Source organism: Oenanthe melanoleuca, chromosome 1 (assembly GCF_029582105.1).
Source record: "Oenanthe melanoleuca isolate GR-GAL-2019-014 chromosome 1, OMel1.0, whole genome shotgun sequence".
In the NCBI taxonomy this organism is placed as follows: Eukaryota; Metazoa; Chordata; class Aves; order Passeriformes; family Muscicapidae; genus Oenanthe; species Oenanthe melanoleuca.
Genome location: NC_079333.1, coordinates 74,226,641 through 74,245,045, shown reverse-complemented (window position 1 = coordinate 74,245,045; position 18,405 = coordinate 74,226,641). Strand labels below are relative to the sequence as shown.

The 18,405-nt window shown below is 39.4% G+C and overlaps 1 protein-coding gene across 1 annotated transcript in view; it reads right to left on the bottom strand.

Annotated features, from left to right (window-relative positions):
* Nucleotides 1-18,405, bottom strand: part of PCCA (propionyl-CoA carboxylase subunit alpha) — a 267,652-nt gene that overhangs the window by 69,643 nt on the left and 179,604 nt on the right. Inside the window, exon 20 of the mRNA XM_056498008.1 lies at nucleotides 449-547. Within this exon, the coding sequence (XP_056353983.1) occupies nucleotides 449-547 (99 nt within the window). The remainder of the gene's footprint in view (nucleotides 1-448; nucleotides 548-18,405) is intronic.

Genomic DNA, 18,405 nt, shown 5'->3' with positions numbered 1-18,405 from the left:
CTTCAAACTGCAAAGGCCCAAAAGTGTAACAATCACATAATCCAAACATGAGAGACAGACTAATTTTACAGTAGGTTCCCATGTGGGTTTTTGTTGTGGATTATGTTAGGAGGGAGTTTTTCTTTTGTTTCAGTTGATCAGTGTTTTTGATTGGTTGGTTTTTTGCAGTAAACCATTTCTTATTTTCTACATGATTAAGAAATTCTGTCTCCTCACGAGCCACTAAATAGAGCAAGCCTATAAGCTGGGGCAAACTGTCTAAATAAGGAACTTCTCATTAAAAGCAAGATATTCAAAACTCTAGATAAGTAACTTCAAGTGCATCCAGAGCTTTAGTGGAGTGAATTTGTCTCAAAGCAGAAACACCACACGGTTTTTATGATGCAGCAAGTTTAGACCCCACGTCTCAGTATTATTTGTATGCCCAAAGAGGCTCTGGTGAGATTACCTGTATAGTCCTCTGAGTGCCATCAATGGTGACAGACAACAAGGGTGAAGCCAGGTTCCACTCGCTGGTCACATTTAGTTTCATCCCATCAACTTCCACCTGTTGTGACACCAAACAAGGCTGTTACTATGAAGACAGACAGAAAACTGATCTCAAGTTCATTACTGAATACAAAGCAGCAACCATTTTAAAACAGATGGCTCCCAAACAACCTGTCATGTTTACTGCTTCTGCCATAAAAGACAGGGTCCAACAACAGAGTCTTCCAGCTATCTCTGGGGAGAGGTGAAGGACCTGTGAACAGCTGCCTCTGAGTAGCAAGGTTTCAAGTGATTTCCAGCAAGTAACAAACAGCCATCCAACTTTTAAACCTATCTGGACATGCTACATTTACTGCAATTAGACAAGTAATGCATATAAATTCCAGTGACACCTTGCAACCCACACAACAGGGCTTGCATATAATATTCTCTCCAAGGACCAAGGAAGAACTTTTCCTATGCTTCTAATGAAGGGCTTTGCATTGTTATCTTAATTAATATGAGGCAGTAATTAATTCTTCAGCGTTTTGCCTCAAAGTCTAGAAAAACTTTGCAAATTCTGACATGTTTTCTTTCAATATACAACTGATCAGAAGAATACAATTTCTGACTTGAATGCCAATATGCTTATCCAGAAAGTGTTGTTTTTCTTTTTAAATCACACCATATTCATTATACAAAAATATTTCTAGGTGAAGGGCAAAAATTCTGGGTTCTGAAAAAAGTGTAATCAGCATAGCTGTAATGACACTTCTATCATTCTGTTGTGTTATACTGTTTAAAAACACACATCACATAGTCAACACTATAAGAGCCTCAGAGAAATATATGGTTATAAAAAAAAATATTACATATGGACTAATCTAATTGGTGATTAATATTTATGGTATGTTTTGAACACTCGTCATGCTATTGAAGGTAGGTAACTTATTTCAGTTCTATAATTTACTATAAACAGAAGAAAAATCATGGTTGGCCAATTTTCTTCCTCTCTCAAAATCTCCAAAGTATTTTCTAATCAGAAAATTTCAGACAATAGTGATAATGGCACAAGTATTTAATACATTTTCAATAAAATAGAAAAAAAATCAAAGTATTTAGAATAAAAGCTGAGCACACCTTTTGCAAAATAAAACATATAAAGCCTGCTCTTCTAGGTCTCAGACTTATTATTATTTGATCTAATAATAAGAAGAAGCATCTTAAAAGAATCCATAACAGAGAAGTGCAGAGGAATAGTGTGTAATTTGATAAATTTATTTCAGTTAAGAAGAAAAAGTTCTGGCTTAAAAAGCACTCTAATTTTATCGACTTTAGTTTTGAACACAAAGTTGGCCTTAGTGATTCAATCTACACAATTTCCATGGGCTTTGACTATAAATAAAGTTACGTGTAAAGAACAAGAAGAAAAACAAGTCATTTATAATGGTTCACCAATAGGCCAGATCAGCTGGCATGCTTCAGGTACTTTACACTGCTCCAGTGATGCAAACCAGCCACAAACCTGGCTTGAGTTAAGCCAGACCTGCAGCTGGTTTGCATTTCCAGAGCACTGCAGAGCAGCTGGAACACTATGGTGAACCCAGCCTACTCTCAGCAAACGTGTATCAGCAAATACTGTCTTTATTGAGAACAGGAGAAACATCTGAAAAAGACTTTCCAAATGGAGAAAAGCAAATCCAGCGCTCTGTCTTAACCCTCTTTGACTACCAACTGAACTTTGGTAAGGCAATTATTTAAAAAGCTCTGTCACTATTGCTAAAACCAGAGAAAGAATGACTGTCTGCACTGGAGTCTGGGTCTAGAAACATCATTCACCATGTGTCTCCAGGGGTAGAGGTGAGACAGCATCAAAGCAGATCAGGCTACTGGTCACCAAAAAAGCCTTCAAATATACACCATACTGCTTGTGGCAGTGTAGGATTTACATGCAGTCTCAGAGAAAATCTATAGCTGCTATCTACAGTTCTAGCCAAGGGTGTTCCAGAACAGGATGCAAGTCAATACCTCCACAACAAACTCAGATTAATCATTAGCTCTTTTGTCACTGTACAGATGAGCAAAAGAAGAGTAAATCAAGTGTGTCACAATGGTACCAAAATCCCTCACAAGAGTATATAAAATCTTGCCATTCTTGATTCCATATTACATTAGTATCAAAACATTTCTGGTGGAAACCACTCTGAAAGGAGAGAGCAAGTAGATGCTAAGTCTAAACAAACTGTGGCACTCTTATGTGCAACAGAAAAACCAGCAGATAATTTATTGCCATTATTATGGTTTCTCTATTCAAGAAAGAATAGAGAGTGAGGGGAAGGTTTATATGAATGAATGCTTATCCCACAAACTGCAGCAGTCTTCTCATAGAATGGAGCTACAGGGTCTTAGCTGCCTTCACCTGCAGCTCACCATGGTATGTGCAACTGGGGAAGATTACAGAATTCACAGAATATTCCCAGTTGGAAGGGTCCCACTAGGATTATTGAGTTCAACTCTTAAAGTTAATTGTTTATACAGGGACTAACCTTTGCATTATTAGCACCGTGTGTAACCAACTGATGACGGGAAGCCAAGAGAATCCCAAGGAAATTTGGCTATGGTCCAATAGGTAGGATGACAAAGACAGGACATCAAGATACCAGAGAAAATTAACAAGGACTGAGAATAAAATATTTACCATGTAGTGATCATTTTACTTTTACTACAAATGAGGGAAAAGGCAGGGGAGGAGGGGAAGATGGGACACAGTGTGCCAAAAACCAGATGGGGATTGAAATCAAACTAATACTTTATCTAACAGAGCAAACCTCCTTTCTGGAGCTCAACAGTCAACAGCCTAGCAAGGCTAGCAGGTAGAAATAGTGGAAGGCAGAAGAATTTGTCAGAAGTTTGTATTTGCCTTCATTCCTCCTCTAGCAATGGATATAACTGAATCTAACAAATACTGCAGTAAACCCAGGACCTTTTTGCTTTAGGCTTGGGGGTGGGAGTTTAGGGTGTGAAGGGGTCATGGGGATTAACTAATGACACTACATTGACTACTTCCCATCTTACTTTGTTTCTGTGCTCCTAAGACAGCCAAGAACAAATCACCATTCAGTGGATGCTAACACTTGAACTGCAGGGAGAAGATCCCAGTCAATTCACTCCTGCAGTGGGTCACATTGTGCTTTACACCACACCTACACAATCTAGATTTATCTTTAACTACTCAGTTCCAAGTATACACATATGCTTATGTGCATCTACAGTAACTATGTTTGCATTGCTGCACTACATCCACGTGACATTGTGGTGGTGAATTGTTCCTTTTTTAAAAGGCTTGTTTGTCCTAAAAGGCTTGTTTATCTGAGGACATAAAAGATAAAAGAAGCCACAGTCCTTTACAATTATTTCCAATTCAAAAGCTGCTGTAAATGAGGTCTCAGAAAGAAGAGTGACAAGTCCAAGACACAATGCTAGAAAAAGGTCAAAAGCTTACCCCACTGTCACAACTCTGCAGACTTTCGCTGGCATGCACCTGAACTACACAAATAGCAGCCCCTTCACCTCTTGTGGAGTGAGTTCCTGATGTTCAGCATGATAGGTACCAGCTAACCAATAGTGCAAAGAGCTGCAAGGCATAATCTGCATTCAGTTTCCTTTAGAGAACATAATTTGGCATTCTGTGTGCATGTCAGGCAATTAAAGAAGGCAGCACAAGCCTGGGTGTTATAGCCCTGTTAATTTACTAATGCAGAGTCTCGCGTACATCTGGCACATGTCACTTCTTTTCTCCTGGAAATGAAGGTGGTTTTCCAGGAGACTAGAGGGCAGCTGAAGCATTTGTTTCCTGCCTGATGCTTCAAAACATTATGCCTGAAGTTTCTCATGCCAGCCTTGAGTCTGACTAACTAAAGTCTGCTGATTTAATCCCATGGTTTCAATTCTGCCTCTCAAGAATCCTGGCTCTAACTACTTGCCTATGCCACCCTTAGCCGTAGTACTTACCTCTTGCTGTAAGACAAGTGATGGCATTCTCTAGTCAATCAGATCTACAAAATGAAAAATCACCTCTGCAGACCTGCCTTGCTGAAATCTTTCTCTGATTAAGACAGCTGCCCATAAAGATGTACTTTTCAGGAAAACTGACATTACTCTTCACAGGATATATGAATATTCACTGTCATAGCCTCCACTCCCTTCAACTGGCATTAATCTAAGGCACATCCAGTGGGCAGCAAGGGCTCTGCAAAGTGAACCTTAAAATTATTCCTGTATGGAAGGAACAATAACAGCAAGCATAACTCTTGTAAATGCGAGGTAGTTTATATGTTTGAGGGCTTTGTTCAGACTTACATAAAGCTGTCCTCTTTTGTGGAAAAAAATAACTGCCTTAAGCAGAAGACTCCTTACCTCCATCACTGCTAACCACACCATCCATGCCAAAGCAGCAAGGAGATTCACAAAGTATTGCTTCTTGTGCAGAAGAGGGGGTGACCAGAGAATTTGTAGCACAGTGTGACAATAGAAGGTCCAGCCACAGGCAGCAATATTCAGTAACAGTCTGCAGAGACCTCAGACTAAGCCAAATTGAGATGGATAAAGTGGTTCCCAAACAGTTTTCACAAAATGCATGAAATTCTTATCTAATCTACAGTCCCAGCCAATGGAGAAGCACATGGGTTTTACTTGCAAGAAAAACTGTCGTCTTTCAAAGCTATTGTCTCCGACCTTTTGCAGTCCCATGCAGCCTCAAGAATGTGAGCAAAGTCTTTATGGGGTTGATGATGCCAAGACTTCCTTTAGAAGCATGATGCATGAAACCCCAGGCATTTTGTAAAATATTTTACTAGTTTTATTGTAAAAAAAAAAAATTTGCTGTCAGCAGAAGAGTTTAACACTGTCTTGCATCTATATATTCCCCTAGCAAATAACCACAATACACTTCCTCATCATGAAAATTACTGGCTACCTGGAGGCTGTAAAAATGTGGTAATTCGTAGAGTTGTTTTGAAAACTGTTGGGTTTTACACATCTTGCTCTAACTTCCCCATATTGTCTTTAAGAACCTTGAACAAAATCAGAGTCATATTTGCCACATTAGGAAATAGTAGCAACCAAATAGTACTTCACATGTTGTCATTCATCAATGCAAATGAATTATGCATGAATGCAAAGAAACCCAGTAAGATTTCCCATGTGGGCAGCTCTTATTAGTTAAGCTCCTTCTTGTATATGCTTTATCTGCTATTCTTGGGTGTGTATTTGCTAGTGACCTAGGGTCTGATTACTCTCAAAGTGTTTGACATTTTCCAGGACCACAGAGGTGACAGTATACTCTTGTTGAGTTTACAGATGGCACAAAACTGGGTTAAACACTTGAGAGCAGTGCTGCCATCCAGAGGAGCCTAGACAGGTAAGAGGATGAGGCTAATGAAAACTTTGTGAAATTCAAGCCTAATTTTTAAGTTCAACATGTGAGAAGGATGAACCCATTACAAAGATACATTGTGACCTGACTGGCTAGGGAGCAGCTCTGTGGAAAAGGACTTGGAGATGTGGACAGACATGTCAGCAGGACCTGACCGAGTCAGCAGGATGCCCTGGCACCAAAAGTTGCTATCAGTGCCCTGTGCTCTGTTAACAGAGGTGTAGTCTGCAGATAGGGGAAGGTCATTAGATCCTTCTACTCAAAACTCAGACCACATCAAATACTGCATCTACAAGACAGACATTGACTTTGGTCAGTTCTACAAAGTTCCCATTAGCCCATTCCTCTTGCCTGCCTAGGTCCCACTGGGTGGCAGCATTGCCCTTGACTGCACTGAGCACTTTCTCCAATTCTGTCTTCTGTAATCTCAAGACTGTGCACTACCACTGCTGCCTCCAGGAATTGATATGGTTGTTGAACTCGACTGGTCACAATACAGACCCTTTGGTGACCTCCAAGCAGAGTACAACCCATTAACCACAGCCCACTGAGTCTGACCACTCAACTGGCTTTTGATCTTGTTGGCTGAGATCATGCCAAAAGACTTGTCAAAGTCAAGGTAAATGATGTTCAGTGCTCTCCCTAGACCACAAATCCTGTCACTATATCATAGAAGTCTGTCAGGATGATGCCACTTCTGGTGGGATCTCACCACAGCGGGGTAGAGAGACAGTATCACCTTCCTTGACCTGCTGGCCACACTGTTTCTGATGCAGCCCACAATACTACTGGTTCCTGTGAAGCCTCTCATCCAGCAGCACCCCCAAATCCTTTCTCAGCATGGCTGCTTTCAATCCATTTATTCCCTAGCCTGTACTGATACCTGAAGTTGTCCCAATGCAAGTGCAGCACCTTACATAAATAAAGAATACACTGACACTCACTAGACTGGTGTCCAAGATCTGTACCCTGCTAATATTTTTCTTCATTTCCTTCAGGATCCTAAATGACAGCCACTTATTTCACTGCTGTCACAGCCAAGACTATCTTTGGTATCACCTCTTCAACCAGTTCTTCCTTGGAAGTGAGTCACAGACCTGGGTGTGTCAATGCCAGTTTACCCATCCAGTACCAGTATCAAACAGTTATCCCAAGCACTGTTCAGAAACCTTCCAACATTAATCCCATGTGTTGCCCTTCCAGAATATGGCAGGGCCCCCATGACCAGCACATCCTGTGACAGAGATTTCCTTCAGTTGTTTAGAGAAGTCTTAGTTTACTTCCTCACCCAGATTGACTGTACTATGCTATTTTTTTTTTTTTTTTTTTTTTTTTTTAATTGATCAAGCCAGTGACCTTCACCTGCTCAAGTGATTTCCTAGTCTGGACACTTCCAATTTCTCTGTGGACACAATTATTTGTTCTCCCAAAAACAATGGCAAATTTCTAAATAGATATTTTTCTCTTCCCTCTAGTTAAGGATCCTTCTGGCCCTCAAGCACTCACAGTCATATCTCTGCTTCTTAAGCTCTGCCCAGTTGTATGTGCACACACTGTGCTTGCCAGTGCCAGTCCTGGATGTGTCCTGGAGACACTGACAGGACTGACACCCACACCAGCCACGTGCCTGCCCCTTTGTCACCATCACCTTCCTGGCCTGCATGCACACTGCCACCAAAACCCCAACTTTACATGCACAGGCCATACAGGCAGGGAAATCCTGCCTGGAAATATTGAGAGCACTTTCAAGGTGACTGCTCTCAACTCAGTGAAAGAGAACTTAATGATTCAGAGTCACTTTTGGAAAACACCCTTATCAACAAAGTGTCCAGAAAGCCTGGACATGCTTTTAGGATGGAAATCTTAAAAGTGCAGGAGCAGGCCATTGCTATGTACCAAAAGACAAGCTGGCAGGGAAGAAGATCAGTCTGGCTGAACAGGGAGCTTTTGCTGGAACTCAGGGAAATAAAAAAATGAGAGTTTATGACCTTTGGAAGAAGGGGCAGCAAACTCAGGAAGAGTACAAGAATCATGTAGAGAGAAAATTAGAAAGGCGAAAGCTCAGCTAGAACTCAATCTAGCAACTGCTGTGAAATATAATAAAAAGTGTTTTTATAAATACATTAACAACAAAAAGGAAGGCCAAGGAAAATCTCCATCCTTTATTGGATGCTGAGGGGAACATTATAACCAAGCAAAAGGCTGAGGTACTCAATAGCTTCTTTGCCTCAGTCTTTAAGAGAAGGGCTGGTTTTCCTCAGGACAGCCAGCCCTGAGCTGGCAGTCAGGGACAGGGGGCAGAGGATGCTTCCAGGAGGAAGCATCAGTGACTGCTGTGCACTGGGACACTTACAGCTCCATGGGAATGGCGGGACCTGTCCAAGTGTGCAGGGGGAGCTGCTGGAAGAGCTCGCAAGCCACTCCCAACCTCTTATCATCAGTCCTGCTTAACTGAGGTGCTCCCAGATAACTGGAGGTTGGCCCATGGGACACTCATTTACAGGAAGGTCAGAAGGTGGATTTGGGCAACTACAGACCTGTCAACCTGACCTGGGTGCTGGGGAAAGTGATGGAACAGATTGTCTTGATTGCAATCTCACAGCATGGACAGGACCACCAGGGCATCAGGCCCAGCCAGAATGGGTTTAGGAAAGGCAGGTCCTGCCTGACCAGCCTGGTCTCCTCTCATGACATGGTGACCTGCCTAGTGGAAGAGGCAGAGGCTGTGAATATTGCCTACCTGGACTTCAGCAAGGCCTTTGGTAGTGTTTCCCACAGCATTCTCCTGGAAAGTCTGGCTTTGTGCTATAGTTTAGCTGACAAGATGTCCTCGATTAAAGGCTGAACTCATTAATCCTGGATATATTTTTCAAGCTTAATGAGTCTATGATATTACAGAATTTTTCTTCCTTCTTAAAATGCCACATGATGAAATTTGGTAGATGGATGCTTCCTTTGGTACACTTAAATGTCTTAGCAGTTTTGCTTATCACAAATACCAATGGTCTAAAAACCTGCAATATTAGTTGCCAAAAAAAGTGCATGAAAGAACATACAGGACAGAGAGAGATCCTGTGGCCAACAGTGTGGTATATAGACAAATGTATAAAAATGTCATAAAAAGGAGTTATTGAAGCTTAAAACTGTAAAAATTGAATTCACTGATGCTTATATGACAGCAATTTCTTTGATTCAAATTAACCAGCTGCTTTATCTCATATTTTCAGTTATTGACAATATATTCACATCAGATTAGCAGACTGACCTTTTTTCTTTTCTTCAAGTGACTGTAAGGTTAGCCTTTTGGACTTTTGAAGTGGTTGGCCAGATGCTTTCAAAAGGAAGTTAAAGTATGTGAGTTTCAATCTCATTAAAAAGACCTTTTTTTTTAAACAAACTTTCCTTTTGTTCATATCAGCACTTACTTTTTTAAAAGACCCCAAGAGAGAGTTCCAGTCTATAGATCACTTGTCCTGAAGAAAGCTCTGTTAACTATTTATAGATCATGTCCTTTTGTACCGAACTAGATCAAGCAATTTATTCAGTGCATGACTGCAGGAGAGAAATTCATTTGCTCTAAGTGTCATCAAGGCAGCCTTTTACCTGCTATGAACAAGACCAGATGAGCTGAATTGCTGGGCTTTTACTTCAAATGCACATTTTGACATTGTGTGAGGTGCCATCATAACTTTCAAGTTTTCAAAGTATTAAGCACATTCACAGAATGGGCAGTCCTCAATCACAAGAGCAGCAAATAGCACATAACCACTAGAATAAATCAAACACATGTGCACACATTGAAATTATCTCTCTTTTCTTTAAAGTAGCACTTAGAGATGCAAATTACCATTAGCTGCTTTGGTAGATCTCACTTTAGAAGTGGGAGCATGCCAGCATAGAAACCAAGGAAAAGAGCACACAACAGGCATCAGCTCCTCAGCTCAACAACAACAGAATCAAAACAAAAGGAGAGGGAGAAGTGATGGCCTTCATCACCTCTAATCAGCAAGGGCTTTCTTCGAGCATTCACCAGGGAAGTGATCCTCTCTGCAAAACCTAGAAGAGAGGCTGTATGCAACAAAACACTTCAGTGCAGCAAATGCTTTGTTTTACTCCTTCAGCTTTCCTTGTGGAATCATTATTAAAATGACATCTTTTACTTCTAACCTGCCTGAGCCCACTAAGGCTACAAAAGAGGGTGGGGAGGGGGGGGATTAGAAGTTAAAAACACATCAAGAAAATAAAACAGCGATTAAAAATAATTGACATCTGCTGGTAACAGCTTCAGACACAAAAAGTACAGCTGGTTTGGGGAATCTGGGTGTCTATTGTTATTGGATCAGTGTGGAAAAGAAGAAAACATGACTTGCTTTCCTTTTCACTTTGCTCTACAAAGACAAACGCCGTGGCTCTGCCCAGCTAAATACACTCCAACCTGGCTACAGATACTGCTCCTAGATGGCTGGAAAACCGTGCAGGTGGTTCAAACAGTGCTGCTATCATGTGCACACTGGGCACTTTGAAAGCTGCACTGCACTCAGCTTTCCTCGCTTGATAGGATAATCTGTTGAGGATATTCTTGTTTCCTATCTTGGAAAGGGGTTTAGCATAGGGACCAATGACAGGATCTGGGTGACTAGGAGCATTATGCTGGGAGCTAAAAACACATCAATTAATAGATTGTGATACAGGTAGACAGAGCTGGTTTAGTAGCAATTGAGTCATGATTCATGTCTATATACTGAAATCATTAAGCAAGTCTGATTCCAAAATTACTTTGAGCTGCCAAATTTCCATTCTTTCACTTCAGAGGCACACAGAGATCCCAAGCCCTATCCCACTTGACAGTATAAATTCTCAATGAGTAGAATGACATTATCATACCAAAGTGCCACTACAAAACATGACAGACTAAAACTCATACTACCCTTTTAGAAAAACCATATTTTGGAATACATTTCTTTCTTTTTAAATATTCACCTAATACATATATTCATTTAGTGAATATTCATTTGATTCAGTGAAAGCCATGTAATAAGGATACGCAAGCTAAGACAGATTTTTTTTTTTTTTTTTAAATAAACTGTATCACCAGAAGCTGGATATCAAGCTTAGAGTCAAGAATTAATGAATTACTGCATTGACTGGCAATGTGCTGCAAACAAGTCATGTGTAAGTCTCAAGTCTCTAATTTTTGTTTTCACAGTTAGGAGAGGGGTGGGAATTAATAATGACCAGTGAGGAACTCCCAGTACTACTACCCATATACCCACTACTTGATGTGTGTATCAAAATCCATTTCCTACTGTTCTTCTTGCTATCTTCTTTCTAAACTGAACATTATACATTAGGTAGACTTCCATGTCTGACCTAAAAAAAAACATACCACAGCAATTTGAAGAGCATTTGTAAATCCTGAAGATCACATCCATCAATTGAGAAGTGTTTTATTTCACACACCATTTACAACTTGATACAGAGATCCAACAAAATCAGCAAGCACCAAAACAGCTAATTAGAAAAAAAAGCACTACTTTATTATATTTGGAAGTTGCATTCCACCTCGGCCTAGTTATGTAGGGTGGATGCTCAGACTGGACACAGTCTGCCACTGATTTAAATTTCTTTTCCCATTGTACTACCACGGCAGCAAGTCTATATTCTCTTTGAATTAGTAAACAGCTGGAATAAGCAACAGTTTAAAAAAAAAAAAACTAAAAGAAAAAAAAGTCTTTGATTTGACATTGTGTAGTGACAGGAAGAAAGTACAGTGGGCAACTGGGTATGGGTTTCATCCAGCAGTTCCAACCTGCTGCTCTCAGCTGTCACAACAGGATATAGGTCAACACCAGTCCTTTGGATATACCCAGTCCTAGGTTATTCACCACTTCCAATAAAAGATTCACATGCAAAATATATGCTGTTGCATATCTTCCCCAAACTGCCCCAGATGGTTCTGAACAATAAGCATATCATAGAATCAAACCTGATTCTTTCAAAAGCCAAATCTCTTTTGATCTCATCTGCAATGTCCTTTGATCAAATAGCCAAAAAGATCACTTCGGTATGCTCTACTAAGCATTTGGATTAAGGTAAACAATAAAATTGTAACAGCTACACTAGCTCTAATATTTCTCAAGTATAAGAAAAAGTGTTTATAGGAGACTGTTTCTTTGAGCCAAGAGATATAAGTGGACTTGCATTTTAGAAATAAAAATAAGCATTGAGCAAGAACAGTCTAGATGCAATAAAAATACCTATAAATCTATTCCCATTGTTTAGGTATGTTCAAGGCTTAAATGACCTTAAAACCAAAGCAAGTGTTTTTACCTGGTAACTTTTCAGAAGCTGGTAAGAAGTAATAGCATAATGAAATCTTTACCAAATCCATTCCATCATTTCCTGCTCCCCAACCACACACGTGAATCATCTCTCTTGGGCATATTTGACCAATATCAAGACAAAAATACTCATTTTTATCAAAACACACCAGCCATCTTGAAGGGAAAAGAACGAACTGTAAGGAATTAGTAGTAGCAGTAAGTAAGCATATTCCCTCTTTAGAAACCCCCTCCTCTAGCTTCAAAATAAACACAGAATAGGGAATAAGAATGTCAGATTCCAGATGTGTCAGTGATAAATAGAAAAGGGAAGAAGAACACAGGCCCATGCACAGGGGATAAGGATGCAAAGCTGACACAGCAGGTAAAAGATGAGATATCACAAGAGTCATGAGCCACTTACACAAAAGAGGAAATGCAAAAAAGTTTTAAAGTGTTTCCATATGCAGAACAAATCAAGTCATGTAGCAATGTAAAAAAGATGTTTGCATCTAATGCTATTTACCTTAGAAGTTAATGGGATTGCATTGTTTATGTTAACAAACTGATTACCATGAATTCACTTAAAAGGCATAAAAGTAATATGTGTGAATAGATACCTCTTTAAATTCAGTATTTCCTCATGGTTCCAGCTACTTACATCTAAATAGGCAGCAGTGGCTTGCCACTGACTTCTACTGGGGTAAATTCAAATCCACCGTGCTAACAAAACCAGTTAAATAAGAAACAGTATTTTCTTTTTAAAAGCCATATAAATTAAATTTGAGTTCTTTTTTTATGTTTTAGGTTGAAAAATTTTGATTACATTTTTAGTACATAAAAGTTGATATGGAAACTGTTCCACAAGTTGTTTGGAACATTCAGTTTTCCGATCTACGTAAATGTAGGGGAAAAAGTGAAGTGCACGCCCTGAAATAATTTGGCATTTGAGACAGATTACCTACATCCTTTAGCATTAAACAATGACAATTTCCTTAACAGAGAAACCTCATGAAGTGATTATGATACTGCAGATACAAAATTGCAATCAGCACCTGCTAAACAACCTCTTTATTTTAAACACATATAAATATTCAGACTTCGGACAAATCAAAAACATACGGCTTTTAAACATCTGTCAAAAAGAACAGAGTAAGCTTTACACTGTCCAAAATAAAACATTCAATCACCACACATTAAGCTGCATATATACTACAACACTGATATTATGGAGATATGATCTAGATATCAATTATGTGTCAGATTGGAAGAAAATGCACAGAAAATACCCAACAATCATGACTCTGCTTCTCAGGCAGCAACAGAAGGGGAGTTCTGACACTGCCGTTGCCTTTGCTGTTTAAATCCCATGGGAAATGTAGAGATTTTTACTTTTTTCAGGTTTTATCACAAAAAGATTATCTTTCATAGAATTTTATTATGGTGCTACCTCTACAAAAATTTTGGGACCTTTCAGAAACTCCATTAATATTTCTTAACCTGATTTTCTATCAACTTTTTCTAAAAACTTAAAAGATAGAACTTTTCATTCCAGCAGCCATCATTTCATATTCTCCAGTGTAGCTGTAAAACATCAATGAGATGGGAAAATGTGGGAGGTTTATCTGTGGATCCTTACACTTTCATAAAGTCCTAAAAGTCACTTTCTCACTTTCTCCCAGCACTTTGCAATGAGGCCTCACTTTCTGAGCCCAGTAAATCTGTCGGAGCTCTAACACACATTGCAGAAAATATCCTGTGTAAGAGCTAGGGATCCTTGTACACTTGTATAGACTTCACTATCCCAAGTCATTCAAAGTGGTCCTCACACAAGAACACAGAGATGCTCCATTCAGGGATGAAAGAATCAAGAAAATCCCCAGAAGAGAAATTCCTCCTTGTCTTAGGAGACTGGAGAAGAGCTCAATGCAAGGAAAGCAATGAGTCTGAAATAATTTTGCTCCCTTATTCAACTAAACTTTGCCAGGGGCATCCCTGCTTTTAAGGAGATAAGTCAGTCCATATCACTCACCTCATACTACACAAGGACAGTATATCCATAGAGTGTAGAAGCAATTGCAGTTTACCTCCAATGACAAGATATGGGGGAGCAATCAGCTGATCTCAATTTATTTTAAGAAGTGTGAAACTCATTCTCACTAAGAAACAAGACTTAACATTATAACAGAAAATCGCTGGAAGCACCACAGAGACTGAACAGAGCACATTAAAGATTTTGCTCCATAGAAGCTTTAACCCAGAAAATAAGAGAAAATATAACTGCACAAGCCATTCTTTGAGATTCAGGCCTTCAGAAGGCTGCACCTAAATTCCAGAGAATCAAAGTAGCTGGAAATTGAAAATTTAGGAAATGGTCAATAAAAGAATGCAAAAAGATCTTCCTAAAATTTTTAACAGCTTGAAAGGCTATATGCAAGTACATCAGCAGGAAATATAATGTTGTGCAAGTAGCAGTCAAAATGAAAAAATTAAGTAGAAGAAAAAAGTGTTTAAAAACTGAAAAACATTAAAAAAAAAAAAAAAAATCAAAAACCAAAAGTAAGTTGCAAACTTTGGGGAAAATGCTCAGTAACATTAAAAGCAAACATCAGCAAATGAAAAATGAATTTTGGATTAAATAAAATAAGTACTGTATAACAAGGTCAAAAAGGCAAGGGACACAATTTCAGAGCAGGGAAATCATGGTCCCTATCTATACAGAGGCCCTACTGAGAAAATCATCTTAACAAAGCTAACTTCACACATGAGAAAAATCAAACAGATCATAAGTGGTAGGGAGAGGGCTATAAAGAGCTTGCTACCATCATGTGTCTATAATTCAAGGCCTTATTATTCAAAAGGTGGTGAGGAATGGAGAACAGCAGAGACAGAGCAACAAGGACTGAAGTGAGCTTGAATATACTTCTATGAAAAACAGCAAAATGGTGAAAGAGACAGATTCCAAATTATTAGTGACAGAACTACATAATATCACAACATTCCACTTGCTTCCCTCCAGCACTACCATGTCCAATTCTTTGACTTACAGATGAGCTCTGGCAAACAAATGACAGTCAGGAATAACAAGTTCCAGAATCTCCTACAGGTGCAATCATCGTAGCTCCTGACTGATGTGGTATTGCAGTATTATAGGAAAAAATAGGATTCTCCAAGAAGAATATTTTAAGCCAAGGAACACCAAATTCCCTCAAGAACAAACAGCTCCTCCACCCCCTACTCAGGGCTTCCCTACTGGCTGTAGGAAAAAGACTCAAGAAAGAAGGTAGCATTGTCCCTTCAGACTTTTCCCAGTGGTCTTTCCTGAGCATAGTTTACAGAACTACTGCTGCTCTGTGAGAGAATGGGATGACCCTGAGATCTGAGAGCCAGGCATCTGGCTTCTTTACCTTCTGCATGGAGTGGGATTCAGCAGAGGACAGCCAGGAACACAAATACACCAGGTCCTGATTATTCTCAAAGCACTCTTCATAACAGAACCATACATCAGCCTAATGCACAGTTCTGGAAAATAGCTTTTACTTATTCCTAAGACCTTTACAAACAGGTAAAACTTTGCCCTAATAATAATTTCAGCATATTCTAGGAACTTTCAGAGTTAAGTTGCAGAACCAAGTAATGAACTGTGTCTGCAAACACTCCTTTAAGTGAACCAGTTTAACCTAGCATTGCGTACACATGTGAATGGAAGGTTTGCTTGACTTCAAATATTTTAAATAAAATTGTTATATGGAGCTAAACAACGTTGAATGATACTAGCACAGTATTTTAACATTCAAAAGAATCCAATAAGCCTGTGTAAATGCCACAGATAGAACAACACTTGATACTACAAGAAGTATATAAAACTACTCCTTGGAAATGAATTATAGGCACAATTCACGAACAAGCCCTAGTTTTCATCAGGCTATTAAATACATGTCATTTTCAACTTGCCACCACTTGCACCTCCCATAACAATTATTCTCAATTTATTTTCATCTGTTCCATAAAAAATGATTGCTTCTGCTTTACCTAATCCTCCACTTACATCAACCCTATTGTTTGTTTCCTTCCCTTTCATCTTCTCCACATTAATTCCCCACATCGCTTTTGATCTAGCTTTTTGTTTCCTTTTTTCCCCTACAGATTCTTCCTGATGAAGAATTTACAGCCCTAATGTTCATCTGACATGTATAGTGATATTTTATTGATTTGCTACACTGCCTATTAGTTCTGTATAATGAATAACACTACACAAAACACAAGATGGGTTGTCTTCGTCTGTATCTTGGATTTTAAAAATCAATATAACCAAACTTGAGAAATACCCCATTTTATCAGTAAATATTCGTATTTAATTATAATTGGAGCAGCATATGCAAGGAGCAGCCAGAGAAAACAAACATTTCCTCCTCACAGTCCAAAGAGTTACTCTTTGCCATAGTGGCAAGCCAAGTAAACAGAATAATTGCAATTTTCACTGCTGCTAAATAAGAAATAGAAAACCTCTCCAGGAACTGTTCTGCGTGGCTGTAATAAATGCCCACAGAAACAAGCTAACCTACATTATTCATTCCCCTACAGAAAGGATGGTCTTTTTAGAACTGGAAAGACTTCAAGAAGTGGAACAGCTGATTTTAGCTGATATAAACCGTAAGTTATATTTTAAACAGATGCTATATTCAATTTTTAAGGGGAAAATATGGCATTTAGTTCAGGCGACTCTTAAAACTTAATGTTGAACAAGTGTTTCATGTTCACAGATTAATAGCAACATCCAAGTATATAAACCACTCAAAAATTATTTTACTTAACAGACTGTTTGCTAAGTATTGCACACCTATTGCAAGACTACAAAACCTAAGCTAAACCTTGTGTTTACTCAGTGTCAAAACTGGGCAAAATCTCTGAGCAGTCCTAGAAGTAGAAGCCAGGCAAAGGCTCCCTTTCTTCCAACCTCACAGCCCCATGGCCATCCTGCCATTCCTCCTCAGGCATTTGGACTCTGGCCTCAGGAATCTGGTATTCCTCACTGCACCAGTAAAGCTCCAACAACAGAAAGACTTCATTCACTTCCTACTACACAAAACTGGCAGATGGGTGAGGGGCTGCTGGCTCTCATGCTGAACTCAATGCTAGAAGAGTTTGTTACTCTAAAGGAGGCTTGTACAGGGACAGCCAAGCGGTTGTTTCTCTACAGCCACAGGTGGGAGAGGGATTCCAGCACTTCATGGATGTGATCCAGGAATGATACTGAAGGTTAATCCTGGATTTTGATGAAGACTCTCCAGTGAAAATGAAAGATCAACATACCATCTGCATACAACAGAGATGTTCTGTTGTTGAAACAGCTAACATCATCTACAGAAGAGCTACACTGATTCTTTGGTTTGCACAGTGATCATTTGTCATGTTCATCATCTATGATTAAGGACATACTGGACAAGTTAAGCTACACCACCCTCCTTCTGTCCCAACTACTGTCTAGGGACAGACAAACACTCCTTCTCTAAGGAAAACTGAAGAACACTTCAATAAGGGAAAAATATCCAACACACAGGGCTTAGGTCTCCTTCCTTCTCTTTTACCTGCAAGAATTATTTTCATGACAACAGAGCCGTTGGCCTTAGCCATACACATCACCTCTCCCCATACCTGCACTTCATATCTGCCTAATGAGGATGGGCAATGGCACCATTTGTTAAGGTAAAATTGGCCACAGCATGGTTGTTGCTTCACCTCTGGTTCAGTGTTTTGCAGGCATCCTAGCAGGAAAGCTTTGCTGAAGGACTGGAGAAATAGTAACTTTAATGGGTAAACCTAAACAATGTCTGTTGTCTTCTTAGTCAATAGATTATAGAGCAAACAATCAGTAAGCTCAGGGATACATAGGAAACAGTAACTTAACAGTAAAAATCCTTCAGCACAGACAACTGAGGCTGACAAAAAAACCCCTATTTTTTCTCTTAAAATTATCCAGGAAACAAAACCTGTCTACCTACCTATACCAATTTTCAAAGCAATCACACTCATGACTGCCAGCTACGAAGTCCCACACACACAGATACCTCTGACAGTTCATAGGTGAAGTGTCTAAGAAAGGTCAAAATACCTAGAACAAACAACGTGACCAGCTGTCAAAGCCCTAAGTGCATAATGAAATGCTAAAATTCTAACTGAATT